The 27,038-nt window shown below is 44.2% G+C and overlaps 1 protein-coding gene across 1 annotated transcript; it reads left to right on the top strand.

Moving 5' to 3' along the window:
- The first annotated feature begins 386 nt into the window (after positions 1–386).
- On the top strand, positions 387–27,038 carry LOC122556493 (15-hydroxyprostaglandin dehydrogenase [NAD(+)]-like). The gene is made up of 7 exons (XM_043703188.2): positions 387–556; positions 8,279–8,402; positions 9,642–9,748; positions 20,113–20,209; positions 23,505–23,581; positions 26,265–26,413; positions 26,814–27,038. Exons 1-7 carry the CDS (start codon positions 464–466, stop codon positions 26,953–26,955), a joined length of 789 nt encoding a protein of 262 aa, XP_043559123.1. The 5' UTR covers positions 387–463; the 3' UTR covers positions 26,956–27,038.

The raw sequence follows: 27,038 nt of genomic DNA, 5'->3' as shown, positions 1-27,038 counted from the left end.
TCCAGAAGTGCATTCCAGAGCCCCACCATCCTTCTCCCAAATCCATGCTCCTTAGTTCTTCAAAGTGAAGGGAATGGACCTTGTTATGACAGCTCACCGCCTGGGTACTGGGCAGAGGGCAAAGGCAGAGTGAACTCAGTTAACGTTAAGCCTTTCCCCGATCAAACGCTGCTTGGTTTAAAGGCTAAGGAACTGTTCCAATCCATAGTGTGGATGCTGGCCATGAACTAGAAATGTGAGGGCGGAGAACAGTGGGAGGGTGATGGATTTTCAGATTGGTGCAAAAACAAAAAGGAATGGGGAGGGAACTGATCAGGTCAGGAGGATGGGGGTGGTCTTTCTGTCTTTCTCTGTGCATAGATAGATATCAGCAGCTCATGCAAATGTTTACTCGTGATAAGTTAACTGCACACACTTCATAAAGTCTACGAGCAAATCGCTAAAGTCCACCGTCAGTGCTACAATGGAGCTCCAGGGGAAAGTTGCGCTGGTGACTGGCGCTGCCCAAGGCATTGGGAAAGCAATTGCTGAAATCCTCCTGAAGAACGGCGCTAAGGTAACAATTCTGGTGGAATCATTCCTGTCAATTTCCCCGTGTAAAGAAAGACGACAATTGCCCGCGCAGTGTGTTCAGAAATGCAGCTGTTTGTGTAAACTTGATTGATCTGGAACAAGCGGTACGTAAAAGCTAGGTTGAATAATGAGTTTTAAATTGGAACTTAACTGCAGGGAAAACCATATTCCAGCAGTTTGCAGGAATTACCAGGCGGCAAGTATGCAACGACAGAAGGTGTAACACCTGCCCATCTACCTCCCTCCTCCTCACTATCCAAGGCTGCAGACGCCCCTTGCAGTTGAACCAACCTCATCTACTGTATTCGCCGCTCACAATGTGGTCTCTTGATGGGGAGGTGAAGGCCTTGTAGAATACTTGCGTTCTGTCAGCAAAAAAGACAATCAGTTTCCTGTTATAAAGTCATAGAGTCGTACGGCACAGAAACTGACCCTTCAGTCCAATCCCTCCCTGCCAAACAGACGTCCCAATCTGACCTAGTCATATTTGCCAGCATTTAGCCCGTATTCTTCTAAACCCTTCCTATTTGTGTACCAGTCTAAATGTCTTTTAAATTTTGCTTGCCTCTGCAACTTCCTCTGGCAACACATTCCCTACGTGCATCACCCTCTGTGTGATAAAGGTGTGGCTTCGGTCCTCTTTACATCTTTGCCCTCTCACCTTAAAACTACAGTCTAGTTTTGGACTCTCCCACCCTAGGAAAAAGACCATGGCTATTTACGCTATCCATATCCTTCATGATTTTATAAATCTCCATAAATTCAACCCTCAGCGTCCCACACACCAAGGAAAAAAGCCCCATCCTTTTCAGCCTCTCCCTATATCTAAAACCCTCCCGTCCCAGCAACATCCTTATAAAGCTTTTCTGCACCTTCTTCAGTTTAACAACATCTTTCCTGTAGCAGGAAGACCAGAATTGAACACAATGTTCCAAAAGTGGCCGAACCAATATCGTTTATAGCCACAACAGAATAGCCCAATCCTGTACTCAATGTTCCGACCAATGAAGGCAAATATGCCCAATGCCTGCTTCATGACATTGAAAATTGAGTCACGGATAAACAATGAAATATGCACCTGCACCCCAAGGTCTTTTCATTCAGTATTGTTCCCTGGCACCCACCATATTAACTGTGTAAGTCCTGCCCTCTTGTCACTTTAACACACCACTGGTTCCCTGATCAACATCTCTTGCCTTGGGTTTACTGCAGTAGTGTGGGGAGAAAGCAAGGACTGCAGATGCTGGAGATCAGAGTCTGAAAGTGTTGCCCTGGAAAAGCACAGGAGGTCAGGCAGTATCTGAGGAGCAGGAGAATCGAATTTTTCGGGCATAAGCCCTTCATCAGGAATGTAGGTTGGTGGAGGGGGCGGAAGGGATAAATAGGAGGGTGCGGCCGGGGTGGAGGTGGGGGGTGGCGAGTTAGCTCAGAAGGCAATAGGTAGATGCAGGTGGGGAGTGATAGTGTTTGGTCGGAGGGGAAGGTGGAGCGTATAGGTGGGAAGGAAGATAGACTGGTAGGACAATTCGAGAGGGCGGTGCTGAGCTGGAGGGTTGGATCTAAGATATGCTTCAGGCCCTGTCATCATATGGGCCTTGTCATCGTATGGAAAGCTTTCAGCACCGCTAACCCATTTTCACTCACTTGTCGTCTCCATTAACAGCTCTTCTTTCTGTTTGGCCCCTTTGTTTGACTCACTGTTTTACACTCCCATCAAGGTGGCATCTCCACCTATCACTTACTCCTTTACTACAACAATCATCCTCTGTCTTCAGCATATGTACCATGCCTTGTTAGCTACTATCAGTTCTGAAAATCAGTCACTATACTCAAATTGTTAACTCTGCTTTCTGTCCACAGGTGCTGCATGATCTGCAGAGTTTCTCCACCAATCTCTGTTTTTGTTTAGGTATATGGGTAACTTAATTTGATTTTCGTTAGTCTGTCATCATAACAGCAAAAGTTCTTCTGAGTGGAGTCTTTAGCTGTTTCAATGACCTTGCTTTTATTCACTTTTAAGATGTGGGCATTGCCAGCTGCACCAGAATTTATTGCCCATTCCTAGTGCCCTCGAGAAGGTGGTGGTTAGCTGCCGCCTTGAAGCACTGCAGTCCATGTGCTGTAGCTAGACGTACTGTTGGGAAGGGAGTTGCAGGATTTTGACCCAGTGACAGTGAACAAAGAGCGGTGTATTTTCAAGTCAGGATGGTGAGTGGCTCGGAGGAAAATTGCAGGTGACGGCATTCCCAGGTGTCTGCTGCCCCTGTCCTTCAAGATGGAAGTGGTCGCAGGTTTGGAAGGTACTGCCTGAGGAGCTTTGCTAAATTCCTGCTCTCTTGTAGATATATTATGCATCAAATCCTTGTTTTCTGCAGGTTGACCATAAGACATAGAAACAGAAATAGGCCATTCAGCCCATAGTGTCTGCCATTACATTAAATCATGTCTGATTGGGGGGAGTTGAGGTCAAGTATGGTTTTCCTTCTTATTGACTCCTTCACAATTGTTGCAGACCCGTAGCTGCTAAATACTTTCGGACTTGAGCAACTCGGGCATTGTTATGCTGCCAAGTCACTTTTGGTGGTTGATATTGAAGGTCCCCATCCAGATTACATTCTGTGCCCACATGCAGCAAGACATGAATATCAAGAAATATTTGTGCAACATAAGTGTCAGGCAGTTACCATCATCAATATGACTGTTATTGATCATAACTCCTTGACATTCAATGGGAGTATCATTACTGAAACCAATCCCTTCACCGCTCCTCCCCCCTCCCCATTATCAACATCCTGAGGTCATTGTGGAGGAGGTTATCAGTAACCAAAAACTCAACTGGACTAGCCATATAATTAATGTGGTTACAAGTACAGGTCACAGTATCCTTTGGCAAGTGAATCACCTCTCCTCTTCACACAGCCTGTCCACTATCTAGAGAGGAGAAAGTGAGGGCTGCAGATGCTGGAGATCAGAGCTGAAAATGTGTTGCTGGAAAAGCGTAGTAGGTCAGGCAGCATCCAAGGAACAGGAGAATCGACGTTTCGGGCATGAGCCTGAAGAAGGGCTTATGCCCGAAACATCGATTCTCCTGTTCTTGGATGCTGCCTGACCTGCTGCGCTTTTTCAGCAACACATTTTCAGCACTATCTAGAGAGCTCAAGTCTGGAGTGTGATGAAATACTTGCCTGAATGAGTGTAGCTCCAGCAATAAGCAAGAAACTTGACACCATCCAGGACAAAGCAGTCTGCTTGATTGTCAACACATCACCATTGATGCACAGTGGCAGCAGTGTGTACCACCTGCATGTCCCATGAACAAAAATCATTTGAATAAAAGATGAAGATTTAAGAATTTGTCATATAATTAGTGTTCAATTAATTAATCAGTCCTAGGGGATCTAGTTAAAATTAATGAGCAACACTAAAGGTTTCTGAATTCTTTAGTTAATATTGAGATACATTAATAATTATAAAGTAGATTATTTAAATTACACTTTATATTAGGGAATTCTTACATGATCACAAACAATACATAATATGTCAATAAATAGGGGAATACAGCTTTCTCATTTTCTCTTTTGAAGAAATGGACTATCCTTGGTTGCCATCTCCAAACCAGTCGGTAAACTCACTCTCCAACTAATCTTCAATTCTAGCTCACTCCTGTTAATAAACTATCAGGCTGCTACTCTGGCATTCAGGAATGAATTAGTTGAAATTTCCTCCAACTAAATGTCTGGAAGATTAAAACAATTATTTTTGTTTTCTTGTCCAAGCCCCATTCCCTAACTACTGACTTCATTCCTCCTCATGACAATGATCTGTGATTCAGCTAATCTGTTCATAACCTTGGTGTTGCATTTGATTCTGAGATGACCTTCAGTCCTCACAATTGCACCATCTCTAATATTATCTTTTAATATCTCTGTAATATCACACTACTGTGCCTCTCTCTCCGATGATCTGCTGTTGAAACCCTCACCCATGCTTTCATTTACCTCCACACATGACTATTCCAATGTACTCCTGGCTGCTTTCCCATATTCTATATGCCATAAACTTGAACTCACCCAAAACCCAGCTACCTAACTACACAACAATTCCCATTGTCTTTTTGCCACTGTACTCATTAGTGCGAAGTGGTGAGATAGCTGATGATCTGCAACTACCCTGATACTTACACTAACACCCATAACATAAGTATGAGATGTGCGTCACATAGCGCTGAAGACTTCAATTAGGTTTTGTACATTCAACCAACAGACATTTGTATGTCTGGCACTAAGATAAGTCCTTCAGATGTATTACTATCTCATGCTTCTCTCAGCATGTTATGATGTAAGAGGATGGAGATCAGCAGGATGGAGCCAGAGATCTTTATGAAAATAAGTCACAGCAGTTACAGTGCTGACACTATAAGCATGTCCTTTAAAGGTATATTCCATGTGTGTTGTGAGAAATAAGACATCTCCCATTTTCCAAAGAAAAACAGGATGTAAGTTTGCTTGCTACCTGGACGGTTTGTTTTTAGATGTTTCGTCATCATACTAGGTAACATCAACAGTGAGCCTCCGCTGAGATACTGGTGTTATGGCCCACTTTTGATTTGTGTCTTGGTCTCTTAAGGTGGATGATATCATTTTCCAGTTTTTTTTTCTCTCAAATGTTGGTAAAAGGGTCCAAATCAGTGTGTTTATTGATGGAATTCCGGTTTGAATGCCAAGCCTCTAGGAATTCCCGTGCTTGTCTCTGTTTAGCCTGTCTTAAGACGGATGTATTGTCCCAGTTGAAATGGTGTCCTTCTCCGTATGTATGTACGGATAATTAATTTATTTAAATGGGCCACAACACACTGCAGCACCCAGGAAATATGAGCAGCAGAAGAAAAATACCTATACAATGTAGTCAAGAAGAACAGGTACCCAATAAACACAGTCCACTGATTCCTAAACAATAAACCCAAACAAGCAGACACAATGCTCCCAGAAACTTTAGCCACACTACCATACATCAAAGATATCTCTGATATGACTACCAGACTGCTCTGACCAATTGGCATCATGAAGCCTACAAACAACACACTTAAACAGCAGCTGAGGAACCTAAAGGACCCTACACAAACAACCACCAAAACAAATGCCATTTTCAAAATATCATGCAAGGGCAATAACAAGCACAACATCGGACAGACAGGCAGAAAGCTAGCCACCAGGACAAACGAACACCAACTAGCCACCAAAAGACATGACCCGCTATCACTAGTATCCTTACACACATGAAGAAGGGCATCACTTCGACTGGGACAACATATCCATCCTGGGACAAGCTAAACATAGACATGCGCAGGAATTCCTAGAGGCCTGGCATTCAAACTGGAAATCCATCAGTAAACACATTGATTTGGACACTATTTACCAACCTCTGAGAAAAAGAATCAGAAATGATATCACCCACCTTAAGAGATCAAGACACATAAATAGAAAGCAGGATATAACACCAGCACTTCACTAGTGGCTCACTGATGATGTTACCTAAAATGGTGACGAAACATCTAAAAACAAACCTTCCAGCTTAGCGAGCAAACTTACAATCTGAACATCAATCTGAGCTATAAATCTTCTCCAAAATCACAAAAGAAAACCAATCCCAAACAGATAATTGTACAGAGGCTCAGTCAATTCAGTAATATTACAGACATTTAAAATCAGTGTTAACAAAACTCATAATTCAGTTTTGATATAATGTTTTGGAGCTTTGACGACTTGTCCCAATCTGATAATCATATGATCACATGATGAGATATTGTAGAGTCATCATAGAATCCCTACAGTGTGGAAACAGACCATTTGGCCCAACTAGTCCCCACCAACCCTCCAAATAGGGACTCTCACAGACCTATTCCCCAATCATATTACTTTACTTTAACCCCTGACTAAATGCACCTCTCTATGCACCCTTAAACACAATAGGCACCACCTGCAACTGCTTCATCAACAACCTCCCCTCTGTCATAAGGTCAGAAATGGGGATGTTCAAAGATGAGCTGGCTCAGGACTGATAGAATCTCTTTGATACATAACTTTTTTTTTATTTTCTTATTCTTAAAACTGTTCAAAATGGCACGAGATCAAGGTGACAGTGAAAAGGCTTTTCATTGTATTTTATTGTCTTTCTCACTGTAAAATACATGTGACAATAAAATCATTCATACATGGTGATTCCATAATGTTCAGCACCATTCGTGACTCCTCAAAAAAGAAAGAACTCCATATTCAGATGCAACAACAGCTGGACAATATCCAGGCTTGGGCTAACAAGTGGCAAGAAATATTCATGCCATATAAATGCTAAGTGATGACCATTGCCAATAAGAAACAAACAAACTAATGCTCTTTGACTTTCTGTGGTGTCACCATCTCTGAAACCCAATATCTTTGGGATTAACAATGACCAAAAACTCAACTGGACCTGCTACATAAACACATGCAGGTCAGAGGTTATAAATTCTGTGGCAAATAACTCACCTCCTGACTCTCCAAAGCCTGTTCATTATCAACAACTCACAAGTCAGGAGTGTGATGGAATACTCCCCATTTGCCCAGGTGAGTGCAACTCTAACAGCACTCAAGAAGCTTGACACCATCTAGGACAAACAAGCCCACTTGATTGGCACCACATCCATTCCTTCCACCACCAATCTTCAAAATCAGCAGTGTATCCTATGTATAAAATGAACTGCAGAAATTCACCAACGATCCTTAGACAGCACTTCCCAAAGCTACAACCACTTCCAACTGACAAACAGTCTATACACCTGACTCGCCCTGCCCATGACCTATCCCAAACCCAATTTCCAACTCATTCCATCCCACCAGACATCTTCACTCCTGGCCCAACTCCACCCCCATCCTCCCAAAGCTGACTCAACACCATCTGGTCTCCCCTGATAAAACTATTCTAAATCTACACTCATTTCACCTTCCAGCATTTGGTCCATTGCCTTCAATGTTGTGTCACTTCCAGTACTGATGCAAGTACTTTTTAAAGGTTGTGAGGTTTATTGCCTCAACCACCCTTCCAGGCAATGCATTCCAAACCCCCGCCGCCCTCTGGATGAAAGGAAACTTTCCTCTAAACCTTCTGCTTTCACCTTAAAATTATGTCCTGTTATTATTGACCCTTCAACTGAGGGAGAACAACATTTTCACATCCACCTTGTCTAAGCCCCTCAGAATCATTTACACCTCCATCAGGTCCCCTCTCAGTCTTAAAACACCTCCAGCTTGGTACCAATTGAACTCACATCCCCCTTAAGCATTACGCTGGGCCCCTAGGTTATTAATACAATGATGTTACTACTGCACACTTTCTTCATCTGCTGTTGCTTTTGAAAGAAGCTTTGGTTTGACTGAATTCCTTTTACTCATGTTAAAGCAACAGCCCATGCTCTAGGAATGAGAAATCTCCGCACTATGTCCTCCAAGGAGCACTGCACCAAATCAGAGCTGAAGCATCCTCCAACAGAAGTGCATTCAGAAAAAATCAGAAGACATTCAGTGTACAGTTTTCATTTGTCTGGTCAGGATCAGAAGTAGGAATTAAAATGGACCATTGACTGACCCAAGCTCTCCTCAGACAGTTTGACTGACCCATCCATTTGCTTTAAGATCCTGTAGGACTGAACCACGTGTTTTGCTTCTTTTAGGTGAGTCTGTTGGATATCAATGTACCCACAGGGGAGGCTACTAAAGTGGCCTTTGAACAAATCTATGGAGCTGAGAGTATTTTGTTCCTTCCATGTGATGTAAGATCTGAGAATCAGCTGAAAGGTACCAATTAAAACACTAATTTTATCAACATGCCACTGACTTCTTCTTTCTGAATGACTAGTTTCTAAACAGATGTTTTGCTGTAACCATTGGGAGTAACAATCAGCTGGAATGAGTGTGAATGGGAGTTACATTGTTGGCATTAGTAAGTTTATACACTGCAATATGATTGATTAAATATAATCAATATAGCATTGAGGATCAACTTCCATTTGCTGAGAGGATGAGTATATGTTCACACTTAGAAATTGGGACCTCAGAGCAGGTAAATATCCACCCAGAAATGGGACACTTCAATGGGAGCACAGATTCCAGAATTCAATCCTCAATCTGCTCAGGCACCAACTGGTACTTTTCTGTGTGCCTCGGTTTCAGGGTCTCAGTGTTCCTGGTGGAGGATCTCAGTCCAAGTGTTCCTTGTTTAGACACTGGTGGTGTTCAGTACCTGCTCCTTGTGTACGTCGTGGTTTAGATGGTCCTGGTTTAGTGTCCCAGGAGTGAGTGCATGTTCTAGTTTAGTGTCTCAGGTCTCCTGATAATGGTTCTCAGAGTCTGTCCAGTTCTGGCCAAAAGACTTAGTTTGTTGCCTCTTGCTAGGAAACAGGTATATTCCTCAATAGTTTGTTGTCACACACTCTTCCTATCTTTCAGTGTGTGTGTGTGGAGGAGGGGAGATGCTTTGTGCAAATGTACAGATGGCTTTTATTTTAGGATTTTGATGGTTGCAGATTGTGGGAAACAGACTGAAGGGTAATTTGATTGAAATATGCGAAACAATGGGAGGCAAAGACATGGAGAATCAAGAAAATCTATTCCCCATGGCAGATGTATCTCAGGCCAGAGGGTATTAAGTTTAAAGTGAACAGTAAATGGTTTACAGAAGACCTGAGGAAAAAAAGTTTCCACCCAGAGCATGGTGGAAATATGGAATGCACTGCCTGAAAAGGTGATCGAGATAGATGCTCTTGCAATATTTAAGAAGCATCTGAACAAGCACTTAAAATGCCAGAGCATAGTAGGCTATGGACCAAGTGCAGTTAATTGGGACTATCATAGTTTGGTGTTTGTTGGTTTGCATAGACATGGTTGGCTGAAGGGCCTGTTTCTCTGCTATATCTCTCTATGACCCTATGATTCAGTAACTTAATGAATAATTCTGAGGAATGCATTTAGTGTTGGTATGTTTGTTCAAAGATGTTGTAAATTTTGCTAATCAACTGCATTCATTGTCTTTTCTAGATTGTTTCAGCAAAACTCTTGAAAAATTTCAGAGATTGGACATAGTATGCAACAATGCAGGGATCTTTGATGAGCAAAACTGGGAGAACTGCCTCAGTATAAACCTGGTTTGTATCAATTGTACTTTGTTTATATTAATTGGGATTTGTGTGAGCACATTAATTAACACTTCTTGAAACTGGGATGCGGTTGAGTTTGGAGATGAATGTTTTGAAGGTTTAATTCTGTAAATCAATGTAAGACTCGTCAAAGAATGGTTCTAATAATATCCTTGACCCTTGCACAGTATGTACTCCTGTGGTAGGTTGCTGAGGCTGAGGATAATTAGGTTATATCCTTGATCCCTCACTACCAGAGGTACCTCCATCTGACATCTATTCCTTTAGAACCTGGCCAGCTCAGACAATGATGGTGGCAGTCTTGTCACAGCTCATGTTTCTAAACACCACTAACCAATGATAGACATGGAAGTCCCGACCCAGAATAAGTTCTGAAGCCTTCTTTTCCTCAGATCAAGTGATCTTTATCACGGATGTGCTGTGATCTGAGATTGTCGGGAGAATGGGATGGGGGTGTTGAGATATGTAAGAAAGAAGGATGGGAGCTGATGACCAGCAATAATTTCCTTTGATTTTATTGACGTCACACCATGACAATTTTTAAATTTGCTCATGGGATATGGGTATAGTTGCTTCGGGACATTTGAGAAGGTGGTGATGAGCTCCTTCTTAAACTGCCACAGTCAATGTGCTTTAGATCCACTCAAAATGCCATTAGAGAGGCAATTCAAGGAATAAGACCCAGCGACTCTGAAAGAATGGTGATATATTTCCAAGTCAGGATAGTGGGTGGCTTGGAGTAGAATTTGCTGGTAATGATATTTCCATTGACTTAGAAGATTTTAACTGTTCTTATTGTGCAGTAGAAGATATTTGTACAGCTGAAGACATATGTTGTTCGTATGTTCTTATGACATTTCACACAACAGGAACAAATATTGAAGTACAAGTTCAGGTTATGTGAAGGCATCTGTTGTGCCAAGGGAACAGGAGATACCCATGAAGGTGGGAGAAGACTATGGTCTGTTAATTGATCATGATAATTCAGTCATTACAAATTCCTGGCACCTTCCTGGTCAATCTACTTTTGATAATTATGATCTTGTTCCTGTGCTCGAACCTCAAAACTGTACCTAAGAAAAATTAGTAGGCAATTCCATCCCTTTTAGTCTATTATATAGGAATGTTCCATATCCATATACAGCAAGGCTTGGATAATATCCACATAAATATAGGAAATAATACCACTATCACTTTCTCAAAGGAAATGAGAATGAACATTCAAAGTTGGCCTGGGTGATCACCACTCCAGACAGGAATGAAAACAATGTAATTCATTGTTAAGTGCGGTAAAAAGCATAAGCTGAGGACCGGTTGCTGGGAAACATCATCACCAGTCACATTCCATCACCACGGCCAGTCAGCTGTCCGCTAATCAATTTCCTGCGGATATCAGTCGGTTACTACCTATTAACTATTCCCTAATACTACTTATCAATAGCATTTTGTCTTTGCCCTTTTGGACATGTTAAGACGGACCCGCGGGGTCCCGTCTTTGCGTGTTCTTTCGGAAGGAGAGACTCACACTGGCAACTATGGTTAGACGCAGACAGCAGTTTATTCACAGAATCTTAACTGGTACAACGAATCTACAAGCATGCATTCGTTGGAGAAGGCGTTCTCCCTTCCCGTTCAAACTTGACACAATTATACTTCGCGCTGCCTGGAGTCCCCGGTCAGTTCGCCTTCCCCATTGGTCCATTCATCTGCGCGCGCTGGGGATCCGTCCTCCTATTGGCCGCATCGAAGTGCCTGTCCAGCTCCTGCTGTGCTTGACAATGGCTCAGCCATCCCCGGGAGCGGTTCCGATCCCGTATTCAATAGTTCATTGTTTCAAGGAATTACTATGCGTCTGACAGGCTAGCCATTTTCAATAGTTTCAGTTTAACTAAATTGACAATTACACTTATCAACTTTAGACTTAAATAGAGCCATTCACACTCAATAGTTACAGGTTCCGATAGAGCAATTCACACTTGTCTAACAGTTACAGATTCCGATCGGTTTCTTTATTAATCCCGAGTTTCGATGGGGCAATTGATACTGGCTGGTATTTACAGGCTCCAAGATTTAATTAACATTATGCATATCCCTTACAAGCTCTAGCAGTCATGCAGTCGCCTGCAGCAGCTCGCTTGGCTGTTGTTAACCATTTCAGGGCTGGAAGTGTCACCCTCCCTAGCCCTACATTAAACACCTCAGTGAAATCTCCCCAACATTCCCTCCCTTGGCCTCTACTGAGGCCACACCAACTCATGTAAACAGTAACGAACGTAAGAGGGCCGGAAGGGGGGAAGTAAACTACATAGGGTGCCATGTCTGCTGTCCAAAAAAAAAGTCCCAAGTGTAAATTCCCATTCGCTACGGTGGTGTGTGTTTTGTCTTGTGTTTTCTTTTTAAAACAAACGAGAAAGTGTAAGGGCATACTGCCCGCAGTCAGGTACACGCCAGCGATCGGAAACCCATTGGAACAGTGTACTGTGCCCCGGCCTTCCCGCCGGCCAGAATGGTTCACAGGCCTGCAGGCCCGTCCAGGCGTCTGATGTATGTACTGCAGGCCATGTGGTCGGAGGCAACCTCCTCCGAGTGCACAGCGCAATTGCACCTGTGCCAGGCTGACCCGTGCCCGAGGAGACTCTTCTGCCACTGGATAACCTCCAGTCAGTAACGGACAGCAACCTCCATCTAGTTGCCGCTGAGGACAGAGCCGGGCAGTGGCAACCCGATCAAAACCCACGTAGAACCTCCGATTGCAGTGTAGTAGTCACTGGTGTGATCAGCAGTTGAATCCCGGGGCATACAGTACTTCTCGGCCCCTGACTGCAGCGTACAGTATAAGTCAAAGTGCTGCCAATGTAGGTGGGCAAAAGTAACATGGAAGGGGTTTATTATATTTTTTGAACAGCAGATGTTACACTGAGGGAGAAGGGATAGTATTGGGTAGTAGTAGGGAAAAAAAAGCATAAGCACACACCTATTGGAACCCCGTACCCTATGGAAATAGACGAACCTAAAATAGACCTGTCACCGTGAGCAGTGTGAATTGCCGTACATTAATGATAGTCTCCCGTCTACCGGGAACGGACATGCACGCAAACTACAGCATCTGTTTCTATCCAAGAGAGAAAGGAAAAAAAAATCATTATAAACCGCAAGTATCCCGCCACTTGCAATTACCCCCACGCAGAGGCAATCCGGCTGTCAGCTGAGTAAACTTTCTAGGATTTAAGAACTCGAATCAGCAGGAGTTCCGCAGCCCGCCAGCTGTGTAAACATATTAAAGGCACTTGAAAAGTGATTACCGAGAACTCTAGCAATTTCACCACAGGCCGTCGGCTGTGTAGACAGCAAGGGCCCTTTGAGGTTAAAGCCGGGTGAGTTCCCGATTTAAACGGACAGATGACACAGCCCGGGGTCTGTGGAATACAGTACCCACACCCGGGTGAAAGTGAGGGAATCGGGCACTAGGGTTACAGGGGAAAATCGTAGATAGTCTTGCGACTCATTACCCGTGATGTCGCATGTAACATGTGCGGGTTTTGGAGCGTACCCTCTCGCTGGGCAGTTTCAGCTGGAGGCCGGTCCAGCATCACCGCCTGGTATGCGGGCGAGGAGGCATCTGTTCCTGATAGGGCACGATCAATAGTGCGTGTTACCAGTGTCCTGATACACGGAATGCAGCAACACCCGCAAGTGACAAGAATAGCTACTGAGATGCACACCCCCATGGCCAGCTGCCCCAGCAGAGTCCCCCATCTCCCAAATGTGGCGTTCAGCCAGTCGACGACTGGATTTTTTACCCCCGATTGGTGCTTCAGCTCAGCAGCCAGGGCTCGGAGCTTCACCAGGGTCTTAGTGAGTTTGCCATCTGGGCCTGTGTTGTTTGATATGGCTGTACAGCACATGGTCCCAAACAGTGCACAAACACCTCCCTTTTCGGCAAGTAACATGTCCAAAGCCATCCTATTTTGTAAGGTCATGAGGGAGGACTGTGCAAGCTGTTCATGGATGGCGTCAACTGCATCTCAGGTTAGGTTGGTAAGCCTCTGCATATTGTAGTGGAGGAGGTTGATTCTGTTAACGTTTTTATTAACCGTGATCGGGAAAATGGCGAGAAAAGAAAAAAAAAGGGAAAACTTTCAAAACCCGCATCAATCTCATCCACCAGCTTGTATTCATCGGGGATATTTCTGGCCTGCCCAATAGCATCAATCCAGACCCCATCCGAATTCTTGAAATCCAACAGCGGGTCAACAGCCCGTCTGTGTCGGGTCAGAGAGGCGAGCCCAGGCGGGGGCTCGTGGAGCGTGTAATCTCCCTGACCTCAGGGTGACCAAAGTTGAAACTTTATTGCTGGAACAGCACAGCAGGTCAGGCAGCATCCAGGGAACAGGAGATTCGACGTTTCGGGCACAGGCCCTTCTTCAGGAATGTGCCCGAAACGTCGAATCTCCTGTTCCCTGGATGCTGCCTGACCTGCTGTGCTGTTCCAGCAATAAAGTTTCAACTTTGATCTCCAGCATCTGCAGACCTCACTTTCTCCTCAGGGTGACCATCTGTACTGCGAGCTTGGCTGCCCTGTCAGCTGCATCATTTCCCAGCGCTTCCCTGGTACGTAAGGCAGAGTGCCCTTGCACTTCCACTACTGCCACTTCCCTTGGACGATGCATTGCCTGGAGCAACCGTCGCAAACTCTGGTCGTGTTTTACCGGCCTCCCCGTGCTGGTTTTGAAACCACGTCTAACCCATGCTGTGCCCTCTACGTGGACTACGGTCCATGCATAATTGGAGTCAGTGAAGATGTAAACTCGGCGTCGCTCACTCAGTTCTAATGCCCTTGTCAGGGCTGTAATCTCTGCTAGCTGTGTAGATGCAGGCTGTGGGATTTCCCCAGACTCGATGGTGTCGTATACCCCCCCTGAATCTCTGACCACGGCATACGAGGCTCGTACGCCGCCTGCTGCCATCGGTGTACAGGTCCCAGCCTGCCTCGGCCGGGGGTTCTGTGTGCAACCCCTTACGTATCCTCCTCTCCTCAGCCACTCTGGCCACACAGTCGTGGGGCTTCAAGGATCCCCCATTCACTCCCACCATCATATTCCTAGTACTCCCCCTATCGGATGCAAACGTAATGTGCGGTGACAGAAGGGCATTCTCAATTCTAACCTGCCGCCCAGCTGAAAAGCTGAATGAGTTGGAGGCCAGAAAGGCTCCTATGCTGTGCTCTGTGTGAATAGTCAAGGGATGGCAGAGTACTAGATGGCCAGTGTTGTTGACCGCTTTCGTTACTGCTGCCACAAATCTGGCACAGCCTGGCTGCCCTTTCTCAATGGGCTCTAAACGGCAGCTGTAATACCCCAGCACTCTCCTGCAGCCTCGGTCCTTTTGGTACAGGACGGCGTTTACTATCCCCTCAGTCTCTGCCACGTCCAGGTGGAAACCTTTCTTATAGTCTGGGTGCGCTAGCATGGCCGCTGCTCCCAAAGCTTGCTTCACCTCCTTGAATGATTTCTCTCTCTCCGCGTTCCATCGCAACTGACTCTTGAGCCTCTTTGCCCCAACCTCCGTGATCATTTCCCTGAGTGGGGATGTCATAGTCACAAAGTCAGGGACGTAGGTGCTAGAATACCCACATAACCCCAGGAAGGCCATCATATCCTGTACTGTTATAGGGGTGCCATAGGAAAGGACCGCTTCCCTGTGTGCTCTTGAAAGTGTGGTGCCCCCTTTTCCTACTATCCGTCCCATAAAGGATACTGATTTTCGGGCTATCTGGCACTTTCCCCGTTTTACTTTAAAGCTGGCTGCCACAAGGGTGTCCAGCAAGGTGCGGACCGCCTCCAAATTTTGGGTGTCAGTTTCACTGGCAATCAACAAATCATCCCAAACTGCTCTAAGATCTGTATAGTTGTCTTGGAGGCCTGCCCTTCGGCTTTCATCTTTTCCGACGTACGGTGCCTGTTCAGATAGTGATGTACCTGTTTCCTCCATATGTCCTCCTTCATCAAATCCACCCCCGCCAGGTCTTTCAATTTGCTCTGCACTGGTGCAGGGAGTCCCTCGGTCACCCCCCTCCGGAAATGTGCTATTGCCAAGGGAGAGCTATCTGGCCTTTCACCTGTCCCAGCCTGCCATAGGTCCCAGGTCCTCCCCAGGTATTCATGTACGTCCTCCCCGTCCTTTAGTCTGAGGGTCCCCAACGCATCCAGCGAGAAAGTAGTGGGGAAGCTGTCCCGCAGGGACCGCCAGATTAAATTTCGGTAGAGGTCAAATGAGACAGTTTCATCTGACCTGGAACACCTAGCCAGTCTTTCTGCCTTGATCAGTGCGTCCTCTGCTTGGATGCGTACCATTATGGTTCTAAAATCCGCCAGCGCTAGTTTCTCATGACAGGTCTCCCTCTCAAAAGTCGCTATCCAGGCAGACGCCCCGTTGGCAATCGGAGGAAGCCTCCTGACCAGGGCGTCTAGGTCTGTCCGTGACCAGGGGACGTACTTCTCTACTCCCATACTAGTGGCGAGGAGAGGCGCTTGAACGGGCGGCATAGTGGCGAAAGTCCCCTGTATTGGGCCGCCGTGGGGCCGTGGGAGTGATGTGTAGGACCCCTTATCAAAATCCCCAATAATCTCCCCCTTGTCCTCCGAGGAGGTGGTATCTAGCTGGGAGCCATACTTGCTCCCTCCCTTCACAAGCTTGTTCTGGAGGCGAGCTCCCGTAACAATTAAAGTGTCCCCTTCTGCAGCAAAGGGCTTACTGTCCCGCCGGGATTTTTGAATTCCCCGGGGTGCCTGTTCAGACTTGGCGGACTGGCCATTCATTGAAGCCAATTTGTCATGTCTTCCCAGGGAAGGAAACTTTGGGACATGGGAGCCATCCTGTCCCAGCACGGGGCAGCACCCCTCCCCTTGTACCTCTACGTCCTGTACTTCCCATCTCTGTGGGATGCCGTCCGGCTGGCCGATCCGACACAGACTGCCCCCTGCCTTTACCATCCACGTCCCGGCTGCGACCATTTCAGTGAGGGCGTTTAGTTTCTGCTCATGATTATTGAGCACACTCTCCAGTCGCTCTGTTACACGGTCTCGGACCGGGTCCTCATACGCGATGTTTCCCCCTAGAACTTTGACAACAGGCGCCTGTATGGTTGGCCCCTCGCAACGCGGTCGGAGCGGACACAGTGGTGCCCTGGTGTCCGCAAGCGGGGCCGTGGGCGATGCACCGGGAGCGGGTGATCCTGACTGTGGGCTGGTGTAAGGGGGTGGCGGACCTCCCTCGTGGTTGGCACCTCGGGTCGGCACAGCCACAGGAGAAGTGTAGGGGGTGGGCACATCCACAGGGGAAGTGTAGGGGGTAGGGGGTAAATTGGAGTTTGGCTCAGAGACCACTCAGGCTCACATTCTGGGACAGGACCCTGCTCATCCAATACTGGTGTGTGAATAGGTGAAATCGGTAAGTGGCTTTGGAAGCGAATCAGAAGCTCCCGCAAGTAAACGTCTTCATCCTCCCTTTTAGTGGAAGATTTGGCTAAATTAAAAAACCCTTTCTTGGTACCCCCTTTCCTCTCCCGCAGGTAGGTTAGGATTTTAGCTTGGAAGGCATCAAATTCGCTTGTCGTAAAGAAGGGTTGGTCATCCTTAGGGAACCAGTTCTTAACCCGCCACAACTTGAGACTATTCTCTAGGTTACGGACCTTTCGTTTAGCTTCCATAGCAGTATTATTCTCCCTTAACTGGGCCCTGATCTCCCCCAGTATCTCCCCTGTTGGTGGCCGCGAGTCGGGGGTTTTCGGGACTGGGGTGGACTGGTCAGTGTACACATCAGTGGGTAAAGTAACAGTCGCGGCTAAATAGTCTAGCTCCCGGGTAAGACCGTCCGAAACAGTTGGGCCATTAGGGGAGCACTGTATCGCCACTGCGGGGTAAAGGTCACAACCATTTTTGTTTTCCATTCCCGGGAGCTATCAGTGCTCGGGGGTGCCCACCCAGCGGGGGGCTTGCCTAGCACAATTGTTTGGAGAGCCGAATAATGTGGTGACCTGTAGAGACCGTCCAGAATCTTGATCATTAATGTGGGATTTTTAAATGTTTCCCTCAATCTTGTCAGGATAATCCCCTTTTGTTCTGGTGCTTGGGCAATCACCAGGTCCAACTTTTCCTTATGCAGGGCTACGCTTTCCAGCAGTAACTGACTGTGAATAGGCATGTCCCCACCGTCCCTGCAGTGCCACCAGGGCACTCCGGGACGTGCTGTCCTGAGGTGAGTCAACTTAGGTGGTCCGAAATTCAGGTCCCCCATGTCGGATCTCCCCTGAAGGGAACCGCTTCAAGAACAGTACGTCTTTCAAAGCCTGACCTTCGCGTGGCAGATCTCTGCTCTTAACAACCAGTCTAAGGCAGACGTCTGTACGGTTAAACCCTCTTCAGGAGAAGAGCTCCGACCTCTGTCACCCCGGGTATGTTCGGTGGTCACAACAAATATACAAACCAAAAATCCGTCAGGTTTAAGTGCTCAGTAACATGGATCCAGGAAGTCGAATATGGTCAGCGCTCAGGTAGGTAACGTCAGGTAATCGTCAGGCAGAACTATCTGCAAAATCGGGCAAAACAGATATGCGCTCCGGCTCCGAAAGCTGCGCTAGGGATTCAGGTAAAAAACAGATATGCGCTCCGGCTCCGACAGCTGCGCTAGGGATTCAGTAAAAAACAGATATGCGCTCCGGCTCCGAAAGCTGCGCTAGGGACTCAGGCAAAAACAGTTAGGCGTTAGTGAAACAAACACTCTAGGTAAGTTAAAAGGTTAGTAAAAGCTTACCAGTCAGGACTCTGCGATGCTGCTGTCAAATTGATCAGGTTTTTTGGGTTGGTGAGGGTCGGAGAGCAGACAAGAAACTAACTGAGAGAAAAATCTAACTACTGGAAGCCTTAGATTTAACAGGCGCTTCCCCATCTTTAGAAAACTTCGGCCGAAGGTTGTCTGCTCCCTGATCCACCAACGTTGCCAACTTGCCGCTGTCTCTTTTCCTTCCCGCGTCGGGGTCACCAAATGTTAAGACGGACCCGCGGAAGGAGAGACTCACACTGGCAACTATGGTTAGACGCAGATAGCAGTTTATTCACAGAATCTTAACTGGTACAACGAATCTACAAGCATGCATTCGTTGGAGAAGGCGTTCTCCCTTCCCGTTCAAACTTGACACAATTATACTTCGCGCTGCCTGGAGTCCCCGGTCAGTTCGCCTTCCCCATTGGTCCATTCATCTGCGCGCGCTGGGAATCCGTCCTCCTATTGGCCGCATCGAAGTGCCTGTCCAGCTCCTGATGTGCTTGACAATGGCTCAGCCATCCCCGGGAGCGGTTCCGATCCCGTATTCAATAGTTCATTGTTTCAAGGAATTACTATGCGTCTGACAGGCTAGCCATTTTCAATAGTTTCAGTTACACTTATCAACTTTAGACTTAAATAGAGCCATTCACACTCAATAGTTACAGGTTCCGATAGAGCAATTCACACTTGTCTAACAGTTACAGATTCCGATCGGTTTCTTTATTAATCCCGAGTTTCGATGGGGCAATTGATACTGGCTGGTATTTACAGGCTCCAAGATTTAATTAACATTATGCATATCCCTTACAAGCTCTAGCAGTCATGCAGTCGCCTGCAGCAGCTCGCTTGGCTGTTGTTAACCATTTCAGGGCTGGAAGTGTCACCCTCCCTAGCCCTACATTAAACACCCCAGTGAAATCTCCCCAACAGACAGTATGTTGAATTGTTGTTAACCTTTGTTAAACTTTTAAGCCCATTATCTGTAAATGGTGTCAATCACTCCCTTCCTTATCTTTCCATTCAAAGAAAATGCCTGGTCATTATATTTATTCAGAAACATATTTGCTCAAATCTCACCACGTTGATATGGATCTGGATCCCAAATCCATCCCATTAACCAGGTCACTGATTTAATCCATTATACCAACCTGTTGATCCACCCACTGACCAATCTTCACAGCACCGTAACCAGTTTGCTCATTCCACTGAATATCCTCTTCATTCAACGGATCAGTTTTTTTCCAGTAACCAGCTTGCCAACCCCGAGTTTGTCCACCCTGTTTAACAGACTGCTTATTCCACAAATCATTCTGCATCTTTCCACAGTGTTTTACTGCTTATCGTTCTACTATCACCTAATTTTTCTGTGTTCTGCTAATGCTTGAATGTAGTCTCGCTGGGTGAATTTGAATGTAGCTTGCTGTCCATATATATCTCTCTGTACTTTGCAACTGCCTGTACATGTCATTTTTTTAACATTGTCTTAATAGGCCTGCTCCCTGTTGATTCCTATGGTATTTGTATTGCAGGTCAGTGTAATTAAAGGAACTTATCTGGGAATACAGCACATGAGTAAAAAGACTGGAGGGAAAGGAGGAGTGGTTGTTAATATCGCCTCCATAGCAGGTAAGTAACCAAAGTAACAATAGTTTATCAATGACTATCCTAAGTGTTTCCTGAGGATTCTGAAGAACATCCACAGTGGACAAATTACATTTTCAGGGGAAGTCATTTTACATGTAATATACAGCAAAGGAAAATACATTTAACCTTCACACAAGCTGCTGGTCATCTGATTCAACTCACAACATCATTCAACTTCTGTAACTTCCCTTCAAGTGTCATTCACCTCAAGCCATTCTCCCACAATCACAAGATGATTACATTCGAATCACTTCTGGTTTTTCCTGAGTTCTTCACTGTATTATGAAGATGTGGGTGTACTGTAACTTTAAGAGAGTTAAAGCTGGTAGAACTACCTGACAGCACCAAGTGTTCTCAATCAGGTAACAATATAACACTTGTCAAAAGCTAGATTAGCCGTTGCCTGGAAGCGACAAAACAGATTCGAATTAGGCCAATCAGTTTAAATTATACCTCGAAAAATACCAATTTTCAATCAAGGTTGAATTTAGTATATTGACAATCATAAAAGCCAATGGCACAATCTGATGCTTTGGGGTATAAGACCAGGGAAAATTGTACAGTTGGGAGGAGAACTGTCATGCCACTAGCATGTAGAGACTGCTCAAAAAAAAGCTCTCTTAAAGGTGCCTTTATCAATCAGTAACCTGTGAAACAATCCCAAAGAAGAAGAATGGAAGACAGAAATATAGAGAAGAACCAAAAGCTGCCTGGTTTTGAGATAAGAAATTTTGTTTTGTAAATCTTAATCAGGATTTTTATTGGGCCAGAATTGTAGAGAGGAAAGTAAAAGATAGGTTAGAGGAAGGAGTTGTAAATAGTTGTTAGTTAATTATTCTCTGTTTTACTTTAAGAAATAAAGTTGTTAATTTTTACTTTAAGTAGTTCTTGGCCTCTCGAATTTTCACAGATTATTGCATGGGATAAATCTTTTCTGTGTTGCTGATTTAAATTAAGCAGAATGGTTTGCCCCATGTTGTAACTGTTTGCAATGCAGGGTAAACACTCCTGCTTAATTTAAACTAGAAACACAGAAAAGATTTATCCCATGCAATAATCTGTTATTTCTTAAAGTAAAACAGAGAATAATTAACTAGCAACTATTTACAACTCCTTCCTCTAACCTATCTTTTATTTTCCCCGTTACAATACTGGCCCGATAAAAATCTTGGTTAAGATTTACAAAACAAAACATTTCATCTCAAAACCAGGCAACTTTCGGTTCTTCTTTGTATTTCTGTCTTCTTTTCTTTTTCTTAGGGATTTCAGCTTCACAGGTTACTGATTGAAAAAGGTACCTTTTAAGAAGCTATTTTTCGGGGAGTCTCTACATGCTGGTGGTGTGGCAGTTCTCCTCCTAATTGTTCAATGTTCCCCATTCTTATGCCCCCAAAGCTTCAGATTGTACCATTGGCCTTTAAAATTGTCAATATACTAAATTCAAATTTGATTGGAAATTGGTATTTTTTGAGGTATAATTTAAACTGATTGGCCTAATTTAAATCTGTTTTGTCATTTCCAGGCAACCAGCTAATCTAGCTTTTGACCAAATGTTACATTGTTACCTGATTGAGAACATTTGGTACTGTCAGGTAGTTCTACCAGCTTTTAAGTCTCTTTAAAGGTACAGTGCACCCATATTTTCATAACAACTGGATTTGATAGTGTGGTGGAAATTAAATCGACTTGACTCAACTGTTAGCATGAGCAAAGAAAGGAGCTTTATTTAAATTCTGCAGAATTGACCCAGTACATTCAGCTAGATGCCTCAGTGTAAGGGGTACCTGAGCATTGTTCAGATACTCACTTATACTGTTTCTTATGATTGTCTCAAGGGCAAAGACTGGGAAAACTCAAGTTGTTATTCTCTCATCCCCTCGTCTTGGACATAACAGTTCTTCAGCTTTCGCTGAATTCGACTATCGCAAGGTCAAGTTGAATGTTTACAAAGTTCAAACAGAGATAAACCTTATCAAAGTATTGTTTACAAAGTTCAGCACAGCATTAAATTTTAGAAAAGCATTCTCTTTCAAATTTCACAGTAAATGGATAACTTTCTATTACAGTTAGTGACTGTTTAATAGTCCATAGAAGCACTCAAAAATGAGAAGCTCTTTGGCCCATCAAATCTGTACTGCCGAAAATATACTGAATCTACACTTTCCAGCGCAAGACCCATCAGAGACCCACTACAGTGTTGCCTGACTCTGAGCGACAACAGTACATATGTAGACACTTAGAGCTCTATAAAATGCAATTAATTTATTAAGGATTTAAACAAATAACATATATTGTCTGGAACTCCTCTCACTGTCTTCACCACCTGACCTCGGGTACCTCTTGCAGAAATATTCTTTGAAGTCTTGCTGAAAATTAAGGATTTCCTAGGCTGCTGTCTACACAGATCTGTGCCAAATGTGTGCTTTGTTTTGAATTATCCTGAATGTGACCAATCCTGAAAGTTTTGACCTTATTTGTTAGAGACAGTAGTTACTGATTTCCTACAATGTTAGCTCTTAGCAGACCTGAATTTCTCAGCATAATTACATTCACATAACATTCACATAACAGCCCATTGTAAAGTCTCCTAACAGTTCCTGTTAGCTTCAGCCTAATCAAACACAGTTGACCTTGAGTTTTGGATTGCAACACAAGTCAAAACTTTTTTTTAAGTCTCCTGTATTATAACCCCATCATCTATTCCTCAGCCTTCTCTTTCCTAAAACTATGAGCCAAGCCTAACCCTTCATCCCAACAATTTACACTGACACTTCAGCTTAGCAATAAGGGAATGTTGCTCTGCTATCAGAAGCTGAGATGTTAAAATGAAACTATGCCTGCCCCCTCAGGGGACTTACAAGTTATCATTGCTACTGTTTTAAAGAAAATCAGGGGATATATCCAGTGTCCTGATTAGCATTTATCTAAATAGTCCTTTAATAGTACATAAATGTAGAATGTAGCTAAACAAAATCCATATTGTTTTACATTTATCACAGCAATTCTCAAGCAAATATATGGATTGGTTGACAAGTGGATTTTCTTGGTAGAAGCATTGCCTGGAGAAGTTATTTATGACTGACTGACTATTTGTTTACTGCTTAACTTTTGTTTAAATTTTAGATTTAGTAAATGCAGGTAAATGTGATCAGGACTATTTGTGTATGTGAAGGGGAAGTAGTGAATAGACTGAATTACCTAATTCCATGTATACACATTCCCATATATTCACATGTTTCAGTTTGATGCTAACTCTCTGCTGTTTTGTGGTGAACAGGTCTGTGTCCTTTCTTGCATGCACAAGTTTATGCAGCCTCCAAGTTCGGCGTGGTAGGATTCACATCATCGCTGGCTGTGAGTGTTATGTCATACTGCAAAGAATAACTGTTTTCTGTATAAATAATCCTGTGTAAGAAACTAAGAACAAGGACCAACCATAGAGCAAGTAGCAGACCACATTGTTCCTGAAGCTTGCTCTGCTACTCAATAAGATGAGAGCTCAGTTAGGACCTTAACTTAATTTTCTCACCCTAACTCCATAACCCCTGATTCCCTTAGTGCCCAAAAGTTTGTCAACGATGACCTTGAATATAGTCATGAACTGAGTATCCACAGTCTCACATAGTGGGATGGCTATCCAGGGTGGATAAATGCCAAACATTGGCATGGAAGATACAAAAGCCATTAGGCTCCTTGTGCAAACTTGTGTTTAGATTAGAATGCTGCTGGAAAAGCACAGCAGGTCATCCGAGGAGCAAGCAGATAGACGTTTCGGGCAAAAGCCCTTCATCAGGATTCCTGATTTTCCTGCTCCTCTGATGCTGCCTGACCTGCTGAACTTTTCCAGCACCACTCTAATCTAAACTCTGGTTTCCAGCATCTGCAGTCCTCACTTCTGCCTTGTGCAAACCTGTGTCCACTCGGACCCAACTACACCATACTTGGATCTCCAAGAGTGGCATCTGCTGGTCCATGAACTTTGTTTTTTTCACACTCCATGGCTCCTTTTCTTCTATATAATCCCAGCGCTCCTAGGTGGTGATAGGTGGTAGATGGAAGATATCAACTGTTTGATTGGCAGGCATCTCTTACTTATGAAATAGAAGCTTCAATCAACTATGTGTGTGCTTAAACCAATACGATCATGACTGGTTTTGGACTCCAACACCACTTTCCTGCTTTATCCCTCATATCCCTGAGGGACCAAAGATCCATTTCAGCCTGAAATGTATTCAACAGCTAAATTGTAATTTTCTGGAATGGAGAACTCCAAAGTTTCACTATCCTTTGAGTGAACTTCCTCATTTCTCCTCATCTCATGCCAAAGTGATTGAACCCGTTCTCTAGACTTCTGAGCCATGGGAAACAATCTCTACATACTGACAGAATTTTACAAAGTTCAATTAGACCATCTTTTATTCTTCTACTGATAGGAGAACTTCACATAGGGGCCTCACCGATCACTAGGACAACTGTCGGAAGCCTGGCATTGCTTCTCTCCTGGAGACACAACACAATTTCATGGCAATCAGGTGCTCCTCTGAACAGCTTCAGACCTTCCAATCAATTAAGTGAATGGTGGCCATTGTCAGTATTACATTGGAGTGTAGAGGAGGATGGATCCCTAGATAGAGGTGTGTGTAGATGATATGCAGCTTGTGGAGTTGGGGTTGGCATAAGGTTGGAAGAAAGCACATGTGCAGCGGCTTTTAGCACACCAGCCCATATTTTTTGATGCAGGGTCCTTCGGTCAAATACAATGTGCATGTCGATGCTCCCATCTCTGCCCTGTCTCTTGCCCCTGTCCCTAGCCCTGCCACGCTGTTGCTGAAAAATCCCAGGGTTCGCTGAGTAGCCATGTCAAGCTTCCATTTTCCAGTGATAGTGAATGGTATCATTAAATGATTACTTAAGAGATTTAATTGGCCTCCAAAAGGAAAAGCTACCGAACACCCTCCTCACCAATACTTTGTTGATGGGACTTTAGAAGGCAACAAGTTCCTACCCCTCAACTCTTCCACCTAATGAAATGGCTTCCTCATTTTTGACTTTCCTTTGGTTGTGGGGGAAGAGGGTGGTCATTATATTTTGCACTGTATTTGAAAGTGAGAATAGCAGATGCTGGAGATCAGAGTCAAAAAGTGTGGTGCTGGAAAAGCACAGCCGGTCAGGCAGCATCCGAGGAGCAGGAGAGTCAACATTACAAGCGTAAGCATAAGCATTCAATTCCTGATGAATAGCTTATGCTTGAAACATCAACTCTCCTGATTCTTGGATGCTGCCTGACCAGCTGTGCTTTTCCAGCACCACACTTTTTGACTCTGATCTCCAGCATCTGCTATCCTCACTTTCAAATACTGCACAAAATATAATGACCACCCTCTTCCCCAATAACCAAAGGAAAGTCAAAAATGAGGAATCATTTTTGACTCATCAATTGTAGCAAGACTTCTTCATTGCTTGCAAGGAGATTTAGAATACAGGAAAGGCGACATGCATTTTGCCTTCCTAATTTTTACTGGACCAACGTGCAAACTTTGATGTTTACTCAAAGAAGGAAAACAATCTCTCCGAGCATCAAGCTTTGCAAATTGCATGCCTTTTAGAATATTCTGCTTGCCTACAATAATGAAGAAAATGCATAACTGCATATTTATAAATTTATAATTCATCCATCGCACTTTTACTATTATTTAATTTACTTAAGCATTATTACAACCACATTGTGACCTCCTCACAGCTGGAATTTTTGTCTAGCTTTGAATGGTTAGCAAATGTCAATATCTTACTCTGTCTCTTTGCCAAATTCATTAACATAGATTTGCCAAATTCATTAACAAAATAGCTGAGGCCCCAATACTGATCATTGTGGATCTCCAGTTGTCACAGCCTGCCAACTGGAGAATGAATTCTTTGTTTCCTGTTCATCAACTGATTGTTTATGCCATCATCACAAAACTCCACACAAACTGTCAGGAAGTTGTAAAGTTCTATAAAACTCAGAGAGTATGAGATCTTACAGAGTTTCTGCTTTCAGCTGACCTGCCTTGAGGAGCATGGGGTTCAATTACAAGTGTTGTGTCCTGGAGTCGTCGAAACTCCACTTATGACAAAAATAAAATCAGACTTGGCTCCGGACATGAAGGAATGGCTTGAGAAGTTGATCGCCACATATGGAATTCTGAAGTGAGTATGAGCAAAATCAGGAACTGGGGTTAGAATCGATAGGATGAAAACATGTTCAAGTGTTGACAAGGAGTATTTGTAGAGTGATGAACTGTGGTATCCATGAAGTGACACAGATTGATTTCTGAATCTTCAGCATTAACCTGAGAATTTGCATATTTGATTTGATGAATTTGCAGAATGATGTGAGAGCAGATATGCAAACTACCCTGGAATGTCGACTGGAAATCAATGATGTTGGCTGTTTCTCCTTTATCAACCCTGCTAGTTAGATCCTCCCAGATTGGGTAGAAAGCACAGTGGTGTGCTGCCTTAACACACTGAAAGAATTTGAGTTCTGATCGTGGGATATTTTAAACTAATTAGATGAATGTTCAGGATTATCATCTGATTTTTCCAGGACCTCACAGATTGCAGAGGGATTCTTGCAGCTCGTCATGGATCAGACCAGGAATGGGGCATTGCTGAAGGCATTGGAAATTGGTAAATTTGAGTACGAAGCCCTCCCTGCGATTTTTCCAGAAAATCCAAAATCTACTTAGGGACCTAATGGATTCAAGCAACAAGTCATTGAGAACAGTGGAAAATTTAAACCTGGTCAAAAATAAAATGATTACCAGTTTAA

The sequence above is a fragment of the Chiloscyllium plagiosum genome, unplaced genomic scaffold (genome assembly GCF_037043375.1).
Source record: "Chiloscyllium plagiosum isolate Xiang-an unplaced genomic scaffold, Cpla_swu_hap1 HiC_scaffold_16, whole genome shotgun sequence".
In the NCBI taxonomy this organism is placed as follows: domain Eukaryota; kingdom Metazoa; phylum Chordata; class Chondrichthyes; order Orectolobiformes; family Hemiscylliidae; genus Chiloscyllium; species Chiloscyllium plagiosum.
Note: the sequence above shows the minus strand (reverse complement) of the source record. Positions and strands in the feature narration are given on the sequence as shown.